The 18,790-nt window shown below is 38.0% G+C and overlaps 1 protein-coding gene across 3 annotated transcripts in view; it reads right to left on the bottom strand.

Annotated features, from left to right (window-relative positions):
• PBX3 (PBX homeobox 3) overlaps positions 1-18,790 on the bottom strand; it is a 205,987-nt gene that overhangs the window by 18,039 nt on the left and 169,158 nt on the right. For all 3 annotated transcript variants that reach the window (XM_026513973.4, XM_026513974.4, XM_044389610.3), the window contains one exon: positions 13,694-13,829. In XM_026513973.4, coding sequence (XP_026369758.1) covers positions 13,694-13,829 — 136 coding nt within the window. The remainder of the gene's footprint in view (positions 1-13,693; positions 13,830-18,790) is intronic.

Here is an 18,790-nt window from a genome sequence, read left to right as displayed (position 1 = left end):
TTCAAACCACGCGATATATATTAACTCATTAAATCTGCATAACAATCCAATAGGGTAGGTTCTATTAATTCACAAAGATTTTAAAAGGAAGGAAGGAATGAAGGAAGGAAGGGGGGAAGAAGGTGAGGGAACGAGGGAGGGAAGGAAAAAAGGGAGGGAGGGAGGAAGGGAGAAAAAAGGTAGTGCATACAGCATGGTTCAGAATGAATATGAGAAAAGAACACGTATATTAAGAAACAGTACCAAGAATATCTAAGGCACTGTTAATTGTCTTTGGGGAGTAGGACTAAGAGTTTGAGGTAGAAGGGAGGCTTTTGAAAGAAACAACTTTTGGTTTTGTTGGGCCCTACTATATGGTTTTTAAGAATTTTATTAATTTCTGCACTTACCTTCATTATTCCTTCTTTCCACATTTTTGGTTTTAGTATCCTTTAGTACTTTTAGATGGATCTTTAACTCAGTGATTTTCAGCCTCACCACTTGATATACATATATTCAACATACATATAACTATATATAATCATATATTATAAACAATATATATATAAGTATACATTCATTAATATTATATCTACATAATACCCATGCTATATATATAATGTATATTTAAAGCTATACATTTTCTTTTAAGTATGGGTTTAGCCTCATCCCATGAATTTTGATAGGTGTATTTTCACGATCACTCAGTTAAAATATTTTGAAATTTTCACTGTGGTTTCATTAGCCCATAAGAATATTAAGAAATATATTGTTTTATTTTCAAACAGGGGAATTTCTAGTTATCTTTTTGTTATTGAGTTGCAGTTTAATTCCACTGTACTCAGAAAACATATTCTGTATTAAGGTATTTAAAATTTGTTGAGAGGTACTTTACGGCCCAGAGTACAGCTAACTTCCAAAATGTTCTGCAAGTACTTAAAAAGAACATGCACTTTGTAGATGTTGAATAGTGTTCCACAGATAGCCATTAGGTGGTTTGCTAATCACGGTGTTCAAATCTTCTGTATCTGTGCTACTCAAATGTGGAACCATCGGCATCAGCATCACCTGGGAGCTGCAAATCATCAGGCCCCATCATAGACCCTCTGAATTAGAACTTCCAGGAACACGGCCCAGGAATCTGTATTCCAACAAGCTCTCCTGATCACTCTTATGCGTGCTACAGTTTGGGAAGCACCATTCTACGTCCTCACTGATTGCACGTGTGTGTGGGGGGGTGTTCAATGCACAAAAATCTACAATGATTATGGATTTATCTATTATTCTTGAAATTTTGTTAAGTTTTTGCTTTATGTTTTTTGAGCTTCTGTTATTTTGGTACCTATGAACACAGAGCTGCTGTGTCATTATTATTTAGTGCCCCTCTTCACCTCTAGTAAAACTTTTTGCCTTGATGTGTTCTTTATTGGATATTAACAAAGAAACACCAATTTTCTTTTGGTTATTGTTTACATGTTATGTTTTTTCCCATACTCTTATTTTCATTCTATGTCCTTATGTTTTAGATGTGTCTCTTAAAGAACCCATAATTAGGTTTCATTTTTATGTCTTACCTGACAATATTTGCCTATTATTCGATTCATTTATACTTAATAGAATTACTAGTATATTTGGTTATAAACCTACCATCTTACTAAATGCTTCCTTTTTGTCCCACTTACAATGCTTTCCTGTCCTTCTTTCTTGCCTTCTTTTAGATGGCTTATTTTAAAAAATTATTCCTTCTTTTTAAACAATTTTTTAAAAATTATTTCCTTCTTTATTAGTTTGGAAGTTATATATTCTTTTAGTATTCTTTACGTGACTACCCTAGAGATTACACATTCACGACTACCAAAGTCTAACTTGTACTTTTATTACCTTTTGCAGAAAACGCAAGAGTATTAAGAACACTTACCCTCCCCTCATAACTTATGAGGCATTATTATTGTATATTTTAATTTTATACATATTATAAACCAATAGGACATTACTTTAAACAATCAATACTCATTTATATTCACACACACATTTACCCTTTACTTTCCACCCTTCCTGCATCTCCCACCCTCTACTTGGTATCTTTTTTACTTCTGCATGAAGAGTATTTTTTATACTTCCTTTTGTGAGAAAATGGTACAAATTCTCTCAATTTTTTACTTTATTTCAACCCCACTATCAAAGGATTCTTTTGGCAGATACAGAATTCTAGGGTGACATTTAATTTAGTCCATCTCTTAAAGACATCATTCCACTGTATTATGGTTTTATTCTCTTAAGAAATCAGTTGTTAGTCTAATTGCTGTTTCTTTGAAGCCAATCTTATTTTTCCTTCTAGCTGCTTTTGTTTCAGCTGTGTTCAGTGCGCATTCCTATATACTCATTCTGTTTGGGGACTGTAGTTTTTCATGAATCTAGAGCTTGGAATCTTCCATCAGTTTTAGAAAGTTATCTGACCCACTCTTATATTTACTTCTTGGGCTCCAATTACATTTATGTTAGACTTCTTACTGTATCCGCAATGTCCCTATTTTTCTGATTTTCTATTCTACTGTTTCTCCATTCTTTAGTATGGTTATTTTCTGTGATCCATCTTCCTGTTCACTAATTTTCCCTTCAACTATGTCTAATCTGCTTTTAAATCCATAGACTGAATTCTTAATTTTGGTTACTGAATTTTTGGTTCTAAAATTTCCATTTAAACTTTTTTATGGTTTCCAATCCTCTGGCAAAATTCTCCATTTTGTCTTTTATTTCCTTAGATATATTAAGCAGTTATTTTACAGCCCATATAGGATCCTTTTATTTTCTAGATTTCTATGGGTCTGTTTCTATTATCTGTTGTTTCTATTGGTTTTAGTACATGTTGCCTTGTCTTCTTGTATGTCTGTTTTTCTCTGCTTGTGTGCCCAATGTTGTATTTGCTTTGTTTATAGAAACAGCTGGAAGCCTAGAATGCTGCTATCTTTTTCTACAAAAAATATATTTGCAATCCAATTTCAAGGACTGAGGTATCTGAAGCAGAATTACAGTCTCTGCGAGAGTCCATGTACTTCCAATGCACCCTTGCTGGGGAGCAGCCCTAGCAGTCTAAGGCCTCACTCAAGGGAAATAAGGTAGCCTCCCCTGGTAGGTCCTAGACACCTGGACACCAATTCCCTACAAAGTGGTCAAAAGCACTGCTTAACCTCTCAGCCTCTTAGTCACTCTCTCAGAATTGACAAATGACCCAAGGAAAAGTCATTTCCCCTGACCTTATTTTCTGCTTCTCTACAAATTTCCTGGATAACATCATCCATTCCCAGGAATGGGAAGAACTTAAGTTCTCAACTAAGAACTTAAGTGGATGACTCCCAAGCTACATATTTAACCTTGACCTTTCTCATAGGTTAACTTCCAAACTGAACATTTCCCAACTGAGGTACTGATGGCAATGCAAACCTGGTATAACTACCACAAACCTTTAATTTACCCTCCATCAAACAAGCATTTCCTCATGTGTTTCATTTATCAGACAACAGATCACCATCTTCAATTATCTAGGCTAAAAACCTCAACCACCTTCTAATATTCTTTCCTCCTTACATTCACATCCAATTGTTTACCCAATTTCCAAAATACAAATTCTTCCTCCAAAATGCTTTTCACATCCATCCCTGTTTTCAATCCTCACCACCTCTTTCCTGGATTATACCAATAATCTCTTATGTAGTCACTCTCATTCTAGTGGTTTCCCCTTCAAATTGATCTTACACATTGGTGCTAGATTTATCTCTCATAAATCTGATCATACCACCCAATCCAGAAACCCTTATCTTCCTTATTTTCCTTCATAGCACTTATTAGTATGACATAATATATAATTACATTATAATTTATAATTACATATATTTATGAATATGTACCTCGATAAGGTATATATTCTCCTCGCCTCACTAACCTATAAGCTTCACAAGGACAGATTCTTTGTTGTAGTCACTGTTAAATATAGCACCATGACCAAAAATCACTAGTTGAATGAATATTGTTGAATAAATTAATTAATGCAAAACAGACATCTAAACAGCTCAACATCATAAATGCAGGCATAACTGCAGACATCTAAACATCTACATATCATAATTCCAGACCTTCTCCAATCAGGCTCAAACTTGCCTTACTACCTAAATCATTTCTTCAATAGTCATTGAGTGCCAAAGTAGGCATTAAGAATATAGTGCTGAATAAGACTGCAGTCCCGATCAACATGGAATTCACCATCTATCAGGGGAACAGCATTAAATAATTAATTATTTAGTGCTTACTTCAGCAGCACATATACTAAAATTTAAACAATTCACTATTTGGGGCGTCTGGCTGGCTCAGTCAGTGGAGCGTGTGACTCGACCTCAGGGTCATGTGTTTGACCCCCCACATAGGGTGTAGAATTCACTTTATTTTTTTTTTCAGGATTTTATTTATTTATTTGAGAGAAAGACAGAGACAGCAGAAGCAGGGAGAGAGGAGGAGGGAGAGGGACAAGTAGACTCCCGGCTGAGTGTAGAGCCCATCGCAGGGCTCAATCCCAGGACCCTGAGATCATGACCTGAACCCAATGTCAGATGCTTGACCAACTGAGCCCCCCAGGTGCCCCTAGAGTTCACTTTAAAAACAAAACAAAACAATTCATTATTTAGTTATAATTGTGATAAGTGCTATCAAGGAAAAGTATAAGAAGCTATGAGAATACATAATGGAGGATATGAACTGGGAGTACAAGGAAAGCTTTCTTGAAGAACTGACAGTTGAAGTGAGCTTTGAAAGAGTAGTAATTAAAATGTTTATACATTTTTGTGGGGGTGGGCAGGGTTAGACCATTCCAGGCAGGAGAAACAGCATAAACTGTGTAATTATTATTATTATAACTTCTCCTTACTCTGTGATAGACACACTGCTAGGTACTTTACATATATTATCTCACTGAAACTCCTATAACCTGATGAAGTACATGTTGTTTTTACCCAAATTATACCTATGAGGAAATGAGGCACAGTGAGGTTGAATGACTTGCTCAGAGGTCACAGAACTAACAAGCTGGGAACCTTCCTAATCCTCTCAGTAAAAGGTAACCCCATCCTTCTACCACAGTCCAAAATGGCACCCTCAGGCCCCTGCGTACTACCCCAGGTTAACTTTTGTACCTGTCAGTAACACATTTGTCTGCCCCCCCAAGAAATCTGACATTTCTCAGAGAGAAGAACCCTAACTAATTCATCTTTGTTTGCCACAGTGCCAAGCACAGTGCTTACAGCAGGCCTGTTGAATGCATCAGCATCTGTCGGATGCACTAGGAAATTAGCCCAAAAACCCAGACAAATACTTTTGGCTGGATCGAATTAATTTGTTTACATTGTTTGTTGCTTCTACTCTCAAAATCCATATTCATTTTAGAAAAGTAATATGCTTTCTGCATGGCTGACAGAAAAATCAGTAAAGGAGAAGAGAAGCCAAAACACCAGAACAAAGGAAGCCCAAAGCATCACTGGAGAATGCCAGATCTCCTGGGTAGGGATAACCTGGAGTCAGCATGAGTGAGGAGCCGGCAGGCTTGAACTTGGAGCCTGTTCTAATTGGTGTCTTTGTTCTTCCGGCTACACTGTGTATCTTCTGTTCATTCCTCCCTACCTACTCTCCACACTGCTCTAGCCAAAGGAAGTCACTGGTGGGAGACGAGGAAAAGGAAGGAAAGTAACATCAGACTAATCGTCAGACTAATCCCCTGACTCCCTCAGAGTAAAACTGCCTTTACTTAAGGTTTCAGTTACTATCCTTCCAAATCAGCTTCTACGTACATCTTGGGTGGGTTCTGGTAATCCTTCATCTCTTCAGGGCTAGGGGTAGTAACAGACCTGAGCATTACTAGTATTGCCTTTTGTGGTTTCCCTACACTCTGCCCACACTTCTGTAAATAGTCACTTTATTAAACTCTCCTCGAATTACTCTAATTTGAGTGTGCCATCTGTTTTCTTCTGGGACCCTGACTGATATATTGGCCTCCTGGTCTGACATGCCTCCGAGAAGCAAGGCAATGGAAAGGTGAGATGCAATGATGAGGGACAGGCATGAGGACAGACTGCCGGGAATACTCGAAGGGAAGAAATAGGCAAAAGAAGGTGAAGGGGACAAAAACTGAAGGGACCATGATTCCGATCAGGGCTTCTCCTAGGTAGAGGAAAACTCAAAAACCACTACATCGAAGCTGGAAATAGTCTCTCTACCCTTAGTTTGGGCATTATAATCAAATTAGTGTTAAGATATTTTCTCAGAAAATGTCAATTTAAAATAAATAAAACACCTAATATCACTGGAGCCAACCTGAGGTACCCTGCTAATCATGGTACTGACTATAGAGAAGACAAAAACAACACATCAGTGGCTTCTGTCTTCTTTAAATCTTGCAGATCTATGCCTTATCTGTACTCAGTGTTACAGCAGCCTCAAAGCTCCCGTCTCTTTACACCCTGCTCCTTTGTTCTTTGCACACTGTTTAATGCCGTCTTTCTCCACTAGGACACACAAGCAGAGCCTTTGCAGAACTCAGGGTCTGCAGCCTTCTCTTAAGACAAGTGAAAGAACCACTTTAACAAAATAGCTGCCACTTTCCTTCACCTTGTCTCCAGTTCACCAACTGCATACTTATAGGAGAAATCTGCTCCTGCCGTCTGTCTACTGCCAAAGCAACTGAACAGGCCTTTACGGATAGCTGGAAAAGATACTGTAATTTGATAGTCATCCTTTTTTTCCTGCTCTAATTATTATTTTAACGGGCTTCTTCTTATTTTAATAGATTTTTTTTAATAAGGAAATCTTACTTACAAATTTTAATTAGCTTACTGAATATTCACTGCTTTGGAATAAGTAGTTTAATGAGGAAAGAGACCTCCAGCTACCAACTAGCCTGGAGTGTCTAAAGTAGCTTAGGGGGAAATGATGCAGCCCTAGTGATAGAAGCCCAGGCCTGTGCCTCACAAACCAGGACTCTGCTGCTGGGGCCCCAGGGACAGAGGAATCACACTGCCTCTTGCAGGACAAAAACAAGTAAAAATCCAGTTTTTTGCTTTTTATCAAGAACCTCTGTGTAAGAAGAACCTCCAGCTCTCCCACTTGAAAGACCTGTGACTCTTTGTCAAATTACTTAACCTCTCTGAACATCAGTCTCCTCATCTGTAAGGGTTAGATAATAATTTTTTCCACACTAGACTGTTATAAAAGCAGGTCTTGTGCACCGCTTTAAAAGCTCTAAAATACGTTAGTTGAATGAATGAATGAATGAATCTTAATGTTGCCAATTAACCTCTCTACTATTTCAGGTTCTCATCTGTTTAAAAAAAAAAATCAATCCTTTCTTTACAGTACATTTCAATTACAGTAGCAATGAAGAATAAGTGAACATTTTTCATTCTAAAAACACCTAGCAGAGAAAGTAAGGCCAGAGTTCTTTAAACTCAAAATTGGAATCAGGAGAACAATGGAGTTTTTTGTGACTTGCTAATTTGAATAATCAATGCAAGTTAGCTCTATTTCAAAAAGTAAAAGCATATTAATATCTGCTTCACTAATTAAGAACATGTGACAATTTAAGTATGATTCTCAATGCTTATGACATTTGAAATAATTTCTTCTTTTGTGAATTTTCGGGGTGTTATGTAAAATAAGGGGAACTCCACCTTACTCAACCAAACCAAGTCTTAAGAAATCAGAGATCTCAAATTCTGAGTTCAACCTGCAATTCTACGTTAAAGACATTTATATTTATAATATATTAGCACAAATTAATGTAGGACTAACATAAACTGTAAATTTTTCACCTACCAGTGCCTATTTATATAATATATAGTGAACTTAAAAAACTATAATAATAAAACAATATACAGGGGCGCCTGGGTGGCACAGAGGTTAAGCGTCTGCCTTTGGTTCAGGGCGTGATCCCGGTGTTATGGGATCGAGCCCCACATCAGGCTCCTCCCCTATGAGCCTGCTTCTTCCTCTCCCACTCCCCCTGCTTGTGTTCCCTCTCACTGGCTGTCTCTATCTCTGTCAAATAAATAAAAATAAAATCTTTAAAAAAATAAAATAAAATAAAATAAAACAATATACATTAACTTCATATGTAAAACCAAACTCCTGATCTCCTCTCCCCCTGAAAAACCTGCTCCTCCCAAATCTGTCCCCATCACATTTAATGAAAACTGCATCTTTCTGCAGCTCATGCCAAAAGTATTCAAGTCCTCCTTGACTTTCTTTCTCTTACGTCCTACATTTCATCCATCAGTAAACCCTCTTGGCTGTACCTTCACAATTATCTGGAATCCAGCCACTTCTCATCACCTCTACTACAAACATCCTGGCCCAAACCACCATCATCTTCTGCCTGGATTATTGCAAAGACACCCTAACTGACGGTGGCTTCTCCTTGCCTCCTTCACTCTGTTGTCCATACAGCTGCCATGGCGATCCTGCTAACACTTAAGTCAGATCATGCCACTGCCCAGCTTCCCACTTCACTCGGAGGAAAGGTCTGCCATTACCATGGTGTCCAAGGTCCTGCACCATTTGGATCTCATGATCTCTCTGACTTCATCTCTTACTACTTCTTCCACTTGCTCAGGCAACTTTTACCTCGGGCCCTTTATTTACTGTTCCCTCTGCCTGGAATGTTCTTCACCTTTAGCCACATGGCTTGTTCATTCTCTCCTTCAGTCTTTACCAAAAGATATTTTCTCAGGAGGGGCTTTCTTTACCACTCTATTAAAAATTGCACACTTCACTCCCTGTTCTCCGTCCCCCCTTTAATTTTCTCCATAACACCTATCACTTTATTCTAATTTATTATCTCATTTATTTACTTTATTTGTTTGTACTTTTCCAGGAAAAGGGAAGCTCCATGAGGGTAGGCTTGTTGTTGTGTAAGTAGTAAACTTTTCAGTCAGGTGAAATATATATATGCCAAAAAAGGGGCACACGTCATAAGTAGAGAGCTTGATGAATTTTCCAAAAAGTGAAGATACCCATGAAACCATCACTGAGATCAAGAAACATCAGGGGCCCCTGGCTAGCTCAGTCAGTTAAGCGTCTGACTCTTGGTTTCAGCTCAGGTCATGATCTCGGGGTCATGAGATCAAGCCCCACAAATTTCTTTCTCCCTCTCCCTCTGCTCACCCCGCCCCCACCTCATGTGTGCATATAGGTGCGCTCTCTCTCCCTCTCTAAAATAAATAAAACTTAAAAAAAAAGAGGGGGAGAGAAACATCCCCTTTCCAATCACTTTTCTCCCAAGGGTAACCACTTTTATCCTGACTTTTAACACTAAGATCAATTTTGCCTGTTTTTGAGCTTTTTTTTTTTAAGTAGTCTCCAGGGGTGCCTGGTGGGTCAGTCATGATCCCAGGGCCCTGGGATGGAGCCTGGAGCCTGGAGCCTGGAGTCAGTCTCCCTGCTCAGCAGGGGGATCTGTTTCTCCCTCTCCCTCTGCCCCTACCCCCCAGCTTGTGCTCTCTTGCTCTTTCTCTCTCTCAGATAAATTTAAAAATAAATAAAGTAGGCTCCATGCCCAACGTGGGGCTTGAACTCATGATCCTGAGATCAAGAGTCTTATCCTCTCCAATTTGCATTTTTCATTCATTATTGTTTCTAAGATTCATTCAAATTGGGTGTATGTAGTTGTAGATCATCCTTTTTCATGGCTATATAGTAGCCTGTAATGGGATTATAGCAAATGGATTTATCCATTTCCCCAATCAATGGACAACTGTCTTACTTAAGTTTTCTGCCATTTCAAACAATGTTACAATGAATGCTTTTACATGTCTCCTGGTATACATACACAAGAAGTTTTCTAGGGCAATTTCACTTAGAGGTAAAATTATGGATTGAATGGTACAGGTATATTCAAATTTATAAGATAATGCCAAAAGTTTTCCAAGTGGCTATACCCATTTATATTCCTACCAGAAATATTTAAGAGTTCCTGCTACTGTATATTCTCGCCAACAATGTGTAGACTCAGTATGGTCAAATTTAGGATTTTCCGTCACAACCCGGGAAATGTAAAATGTGGTTTCATTGCAGTTTTTAAATCACATTTTCCTGATTATTAGTAAGAAGGATCTTCTCATATAACTGAATATTTATATTTCTTCTGTGACGTCTTTATTTGTGTCTTATCTATTTTTCAAATATGTTCTTTTTCTCTTATTAATTTATAGGAAATCTTTATGTATTTTGGATTTTAATCTTGCTTATACACTTACAAATCCCTTCTTGCAGTCTGTGGGCTATCTTCATATTTTAAAAAAGGTTTTATTGGAAATGATTTCAAACTTGCAAAAAAAAGTTGCAAAAACAAAAATAGTACAAAGAACATCTGTGTATGCCTTTTACTCATATTCACCTGTTATTAAACATTCTGCCCCATTTGTTTTATCATCTGTGTGTACTCGTGCATGCACACTCTCCCTCTGTGTTTACACATGTTTGTGTGTATGTGTTTACATATCTACATGCACATGTGTTTATATATATACATGCACACATATATAAACACACATACACACACATTTTTTCCCTGAACCGTATGAGAGTAAATTATATACGTCATGGCCCTTTATCCCTACATAAGTCAGTGTGTATTCCCTCAGACCAGAGATATTCCCTTATATCCCTGTACTACAATTACAAATTACAACTGACGTTAATAAATTTAACCCAATATCCTTTGCGGCACTTTTTCCCCCTTCAGTACAAGATCCAGTCTAGGGTCAGGTATTGCGTTTACCTGTCATGTCTCTATCCTCTTTTAGTGTGAAACATTTCCATGGCCTTTCTCTGACATTTTTAAAGAATACTGCTCCCATTCCCCTTTTTTCCCTAACAGAATACTCCTCGTTTTGTTTGTCTGATGTTTTCTAGTGATTAGATTCAGGTTACGTTCCTGGATGAAACACTGCACACAACGTCTACCTGTCCCCCTTTGGTGATGTTGCTTCTAATCACCTGAGCAGGTTTGTCCCATTTCTCCACTCTATAATTGCCTTTTTTTTCTTTTTTAAACCCTTGCAACTAACAAAGGGCCTATGGAGAGCCACTTTAAGACCATTTTCTTCATCAAAAATTTCCCCTAGATTTAATATCTACTGATGATTCCTGCCTGATCCAATCTTTACTAAAATGGCTGTATCATGTTGATGTTTCAGTCTCCATTAAGTACTTTGATAAACATTCTACCACTAAATCTATCAGTCTTTTCCTTTGTTGCTTATACTTTTTATGTTCTTTTTAAGTAATTTCTTCCTACCCTCAAAGTACTAAAGATATTACCTTACATTTTCTCCTGTAAGTTCCTTACTTATGCTTAATTATGATTTTAAGCAGTATTTTAAGCAATAAAGAATAAATCAGTTTCATATACCCTAAGTCTAGCGAAAATTATGTTGCTACAATTGCCTGTTTTCAGTGGATTTCAATTTTTTTAAGTTAGTTTTGTACATGAACAATTTCTGGATTCTAAATTTAATTGTATTTTAGTATGATATATATTTTAAACAATGCTTTTTCTCTTTAAAAAGTAGTTAACCTGTCAGGTCTGGAACATTCTCTGCTTTCACTTCTAAACAACTTAAACAACAGGGCACTAATTTATAAGGCTAGCAACTGATGTCTAATACTTAAAATGATAACATCATTGTTCCTACTTCAGAGATGTGTAGGAGGGGAATTGTTGAGGGGAAATTAACTTCTTTAGGCAGGAAAAGGGTAAAGAGGGGAGGAAATTGTCACAATTTAATGCTTAAACAGATCCCTGAAATTCTGCATTTGAAAGGCTGAACTGGGAGAAAAAAGGTCAGCAAGTCTCGCTTTGTAGACAGACTAATCTAAGTCTCTATTATTTCCATGTCTCAAGCAATTACCAAAAAAAAATTTTTTTTAAACCTAACAAAGCTGTTTTTCTATCAGAAGATAAGTGAAATGAATATAGCAATGTACTTAAAAAAAGAAGTACTGTGTTCCTAGCATTTTAGAATTAGAGCAAAACCTCCATGGTTTGGAGTAGTCAGAAGGAAACTTTTCTCCCACTTATTACACAGCACGTGCTAGGCAAGTCTTACATTACACACAAAATGCTGGTACTACACTAATGAAAAGCCAGGATCGTATCGCTTTCAAAAAATATATATAATCTGTGTTATTCTCCAATGGTAACTATGTTACAGAAGTAAAAAAGCAGCAGACTCATGAAAACACCTTAACTGAAATCGACCTGGCAAACATTTGAATTCTAAAGTCAGAGAGTTGTTGGGAGAGCCAGTAAATGGGGCTTGGCCTCATCAACTGGTCTTTAGCATGTTCACTAATGTTCAGGGGAAATGCGCATACCAGAAAAACACCCACTTAATTCATCTTCCCCGTATGACCCAGCACATTATACTACACCTTAATAGTTCAAGTGGCAGTGAATACTAGATAACCCAGATAGGAATGCTTTATATACGTCTTCACAAGTTGGTAACTAAAATCAATTATATTCCATTTCAAACTGAGCAAGAGGAATCAAGATAAGCCACTATTTCGTAAAAGAATGACGCTCTTAAATGATAGCTTAATTATGAATCTAAGATTGTTCTAGAGGTTCCATGGAAAGTAATGCCAAAACAGAATTTGGAAATTATCTCAAACCCAGACTCCAATGCCTTAAAGAACAATGACTTAAAATACTGATATAAAACTTTCAGTGGAATCTGAAGGGGATCTTTAATATCTTGGACTTCAAATGTACATCAGGAATATTTATTTAAAAACTACTTTAAAATTTTTGTGTCCCAATAGGAAACATCGAAATTTGTGCCAAAGGTCAGCTTTTCCTTGAGTTCCACTGTAATAGCTGGTTGGTAATTATCACATTTGCGTGCTATAAAGAAAAGCTATCCCGATGTCAGTCTATAAACAACAGTATGAGTATTTAAATAAAATTATATTTTAGAGCTAATGCCAGTAAAATATACTTATTTTATAAGGAGGTACAGTTGATTATTTGTCTCCACTCCTCAATCTAAATACCCGTCTATCTGCCTAAAACTAAATGTATTTTTGTTAGAAGATGACAGCTAATTTCAGGGCCACAATTTATTACAATAAACATTAAAAAACAAACAAACAGTGACAGGTAAAAACTTAATTCTTCTGTTTAATGAATAACAAGGAAGCAAAGAAATCCTTGGGACCCAAATATCATAGCATGGTTACCAAGAAAAGACTTAGTGAATTCCTCAAAGCTTTCACCAAAGAGTTATATTAAATTTCCTTTCGGCAACAAATAAATTGGTTTCTCACTGGTAGAAGCTTAGGTCAGTCATCTAAATCAGGGAAAGCAGGACTACATGCCATTTACTGAAGAGTCACTTAAGAATAAACCGTGTCTCTCCCCATGGCATGTTTATGTCCTCTCTATAGAAGATTTACACTGGGGTGGTGGGTGATTATCTTGATTCCTTGCCACTTAGGATTAAAAAAAAATTACCTAAGCTTTAAAAGGTTGCATAAAAATGTGGAAGTATCTATATTTTCTTTTTATCTTCTTTGATGATGGAACACATGGATCTGAAATTTGGTGATACCCTGAGAAAAGAATAGGGTTCCTATATCAATAGGGAAACAAGACAGACCCATGGTGTCCTCTCACCTGTGACACTGTGATGCTGCATTTCTTGGCCAGCTCCTCTTTGGCTTCTTCACTGGGGTAGGGGTTACTGAGGTGTGAGTAAAAATATTCATTCAAGATTTCTGTGGCCTGTTTACTGAAGTTACGCCTTTTTCGTCTATGACAAGAACCAAAAGAGAATTATAGTTATAATTAGCCTTAACCAAAGAGGGGTATACTGATTACAATTATACAAAAAAACCGGATTTCTAGTTTTAAACATTTTTAGGGTCTGATTTATCACAATGATATTGCAGTTATGCTCTTGGCATCCTCCAAAGCACTACCCAAATCATTTTAAGATGTAGGATCACTAAAAATACAAGAATGTGAAGTACAATTAACTCAATTCTTTAATTTATTCAACAAGGATCTAATGTGTTATAGGTTCTCAATGAAGATCCAGTGGGAACAAAACAGGTAAGACCTATGGGAGAGTTTACAGGAGAGTGGAGGGTTAAGGGACAGAGCAGAACGTTAGGGGGAAGAAAGCCATTAAACATGTATCACGGAAATAAATACAAATTATGGTGACCATATCAAGGGTCACGAAGGAAAAGTATAAGGTATACCAAAAGCATATAAGAGGGAAATTTAACATAGATTACGGAGTCAGGAAAGGTTTCCTTGAAGGGGTGACACTGAATCTGAGACCTGGAGAATGTGCAGGCATTAGTCAGACAAAGAGTAGAGGGGAAGAGGAACGAGCAGAGAAAGTGGTATTGAAACAGAAAAGAGCTTGGAAAGTCCAAAGGGGTAGAGGAGACTGGAACACAGTAAAAATCAGGGAACGTGAGTTGAGTATGGAAGGATGGGCAGGTGCCTGATTATATACAGGCTTAGTGGATCCATAAGGATTTTTGGATTTTAAGTGCAATAGGAAGCTATTAAAGGCTTTAAATTTTATGTTCCAAAAAGACCATTCTGACTGCTAAGAATAGTTGGAGGAGGAATGCAGGAAATGCATGAAAGGAGGAATGCATGAAAGGAAATGCAGATTTTTTAAAAAAGATTTTATTCATTCATTAGACAAAGAGAAAGAGTAAGCGTGAGCACTTGCAGGCAGAGTAGCAGGCAGAGGGAGAGGGAGAAGCAGACTCCCCACTGAGCAGAGAGCCTTACACGGTGGGGATCTCCACCCCAGGACCTAGAATCATGACCTGAGCCAAACGCAGATGCTCAACTGACTGAGCCACCCAGGCGCCCCAGGAAATGTAGTTATTTAAGGGGACAACTCCAATGGTCAAATTGAGAGATGATGGTAACCTGGCATAGGGTGAGAGTACTAGAAATAAAAAGATTCAAGATCTACCTGAAAGGTAAAAACAGTAGGACTTGGTGATGGACTGGATGGGGGCAGTGGGTGGAGGAGAAAGTGAAGGAAGGTAAGGAAAAAATACATTAAGCATTTCTAGATTTTTCTGCTTAAGCAAGTCTCTGGACTAAGGCATCATTTGCTCACAAGGGAAAGAGTAGGGGAGGAAATTTTCTTTGTTTTTACTAGGAAGGGGGTGGCAGAGTCAGAAGACCAAGTATTTATTAACAATTTATTTCAAACAGCAAAAATGTTACTTATATTTGGGCTTTGTTATTATGATTTTAAAGAATTCCAGCCTGAAAATTAGCCTTTGTCAGACTTCACTTTAAATTAGATCCTCCAGTAATACTTCCCCAAATAATTTTCTTAATACTGTCTTCCAAATAATCTTAATGATCATCTCACTTGTGATATCCCCTACTCAGGAAAGAGTCGGTAGGCAGCTGTAACACGTGTAGACCCTATGAGATTCTTCTAGTTAAAATGATGTTACTAATACGGCAGGTTAAGTATGTGATCTATGTCTCAACATTAAGGGAGAGCCAGGGGAGGAAGAAATCTAGGTCTGATCAAAACATCTCAGGTTATGAGTCCTGAAATTTCCTAATTTCAATAATTTTTTGGAAGGTTAAACCGTCGGTTGTTCCCTGAAGGATGAAGAAGAGATTCAAGATCTACTTAGGGATTAAGATCAACGGGATGTAATGATGAATTAAATAGGGGAGGTGGTGAGGAAAAACAGGGAGGGAAGGAAAGGGAGAGAAAGACACCAAGAACAGCAGCCGGGACTTTTGCAGCAGTCATGCACTCCTCTCACGTGGGGCGCTTTGGAGAGGCACCTGATGAGGAGGTGTGTAGGTGAGTAGGGTGGAAAAGTCTAGAACAGGTACTGAAACTGTCAGATCTATAGATAAATTACCTGGCCCACAGATCGTGTTTGTTGAGACCACACAATAATGACCTACCCATGAAAATCTAAGTTTCTGGCTTCTCATGAAAACTTGGAAGATCAGTCACACGAGTCCCACATTCTCAGAAGCCAGCCATAGGCTAAAGCTGAGTGATGGCTGTGCCCCCAGATACGCACCCATCTGTTCTAATTCTCACTGTCCCTCATCCGGTCACTCCACTCAATTCTATTATATGTAAGCTTGTAAATTTGGGACTCTTAAGTCTAAAACATGGAGTCCAGAGAGCCCTTTCTTGTTAGATGGGATGCTGCATAGTTCCTGAATGGTTAAATAAAACCAATTAGATCTTTAAAATAACAATAAATACATACATACATACATACATACATACATACATAAATAAATAAAACATGGAGTCCAGCAGCAAGACGGAGACTTGACACAAGGGCATTTCTCTGGGAAATGAAAAGAGGAATGAGCAGGAACGTATCTGGGAAAGCAAAGCTAAGTTTAGCTCGTTTATCGACTGTGCCTAGGAACGGTTTTAGTAAACACTGAAAAACCTCAGAGAACAAATTTGAGCAGAACAGAACACCTCACCCCAGATAGTCTGGCTATGTCCAAACTGCTAGGGCACTTCTACTAGAAGAGCAGAGGGACCTATGCAAATGTATTCTTAACTGTTTTGCACTGGTACATGCTTCAACTTGTCCAATTACCAGGAGAATGTGAGTGTGGCCATAGGAGGAGCCAGAGTGAGCAAGGAAGTCACATATCTGAATGAGCATGTTTGCCTAGAGCAGAAAAAGCCTGGCTGCTCAGGGTAGAGGGCTTGCTGAAAGGCACTACAGGAGGAGTTGAAACCGAAGCTCAGTGTTTGCATTCACTTGAAGGCATAAAACAGAAGAACTTGGTGTTACACTTTATTTATTTCTTAGAAAAACATGTAGAAAATGCCCATTAAGCATCCCCCTAAGTTTCTTTCCCGCAGGGTCTAGCACAGTCTAAATGGCTGTGCCTCAGGCCAGTGTGCAGTGGTGCCTCGGTCCCAGGGCTGCGTCCCATCAGCATCACAACATCACTAACAGCCATCTCTGCAGGAGAAGGGACTCTGCTCCAAGCTCTGCCACCTTCCCATTCTGCCTCTGCTCACTCTGACTTTTTAACATACTTCCTCTTCTTGGAAGAAAAATAAATCATTTAGGTGGATACATTATGAATGCAGTTATGTAATAAAAAAAAGCACACATGTTGACAAGAATGGGAAAGTATCAGCGGAAATAAGGATAGCAATTGTTAGGAAGGATTTCTTTCTGAAGGAGGTGCTTTTAAGTATCTTTGTTACATAACATTTTTTATTAAAATACTCAAAGTTGAAAAGCAATTTTGAAATTTTTTCGTTTTTGTTTTCTGACACTACCTTAACACTCTGACTTGAGATATTAAAAGTATAAAGCAGAAATACTCATTCATCTGCCTAGCCAATAAATTATCTTTTGCAGCTTACTGCATTTAAGCTTGCTGGAATCATGGGGAGTATAAACGTTCAAGACTTGGCGGCTGCTTTTCAGTGACAATGTGGCTTACTGGGGAAGAGAAGAAATGTTCCTGAAAAGCTACAATAAAGGCAGTCTGAATGAAGTTTGGTCTAGAGAATTGTAACAATGTACTATCAGTATTGAAGAGAAAGCAAGGACTAGTGCAGTGGAGTGATTAAAGTGGGCTTCCTAAAAAGGGAACATTTAGGCTGGGCCTGGAAAGATGAGCAAGGTCTCACTAAATCGACAAACACAAGCACTCGCTCCCTTCCAGGATCCATGCGGGACACCCTCACAGATGACAACTCATCAGTGGTGACCAAGTTGGGGAGAGGGTTGGGAGTTTACTGTGGAAGGCCAGCGATGGGGTTTGGGGGGTGGGTTGTGGTTCCAGTCAGAGGAAACAGGTAAGACCAAGAGGGATTTCATTTTGTATTAATCACAGGAGAGAACAATTTAATGATATAAAATGAGAGCACTAAAAATGTTTAAACTTTGATCTAATAATTCCATTTCTGAGAATTAATCCTTAGGAAATAATCCTAAAGATCAAAAAGTTTCAATGCATAAAGATTTTCACTGAAACACTAGTTTCCATAAACATCTGTTTAAAATAGAATCCTCTTTTCACCATTTTCTTGCCCCTTACCTTGTTTTATTTTCTTCACAGGACTTATCATCCTATTACATTTCATTGCATAACTGAATAGAACACTATAGCACACAGGCATACCTTGTTTTACCGTGCTTCACAGATACTACAATTCTCACAAATTGAAAGTCTGTGGCAGACCTGCACTGAACAAATCTATCAGAGCCATTTTATCAATAGTGTTTGCTCACTCGGTGTCTCTGTGTCACATTCTCTTAATTCTTGCAATATTTCAAACATCTCTATTATTACTACATTTGTTATGGTGATCTGTGATCAGTGATCTTTGATGTTACTATTGTGATTGTTCTGGGCTGTCAAGAACTGTGTCCCTCTAAGACAGCAAACTTAACAAGTGCTGTGTGTGTTCGGACTGTTCCACCAACTGGCCTTCTCCCGTCTCTCTCCATCTCCTCAGGCCTCCCTATTCCCTGAGACACAACAATACTGGTATTGGGTCAATGAATAACCCTACAATGTTCTCTAAGTGTTCAAGTGAAAGGAAGAGCTGCACATGTCTCACTTGAAATTAAAGCTAGAAATGATTAAGCTTAGTGAGGAAGGCATGTCTTCACTAAAGTTGGTAAAACAGGCCAAAAACTAGGCCTCTTGAGCCAAATGGTCAACCAAGTTGTGAATGCAAAGGAAACGTTCTTGAAG

The sequence above is a fragment of the Ursus arctos genome, unplaced genomic scaffold, assembly GCF_023065955.2.
Source record: "Ursus arctos isolate Adak ecotype North America unplaced genomic scaffold, UrsArc2.0 scaffold_18, whole genome shotgun sequence".
In the NCBI taxonomy this organism is placed as follows: Eukaryota; Metazoa; Chordata; class Mammalia; order Carnivora; family Ursidae; genus Ursus; species Ursus arctos.
This window is presented reverse-complemented; position numbering and strand designations above follow the sequence as displayed.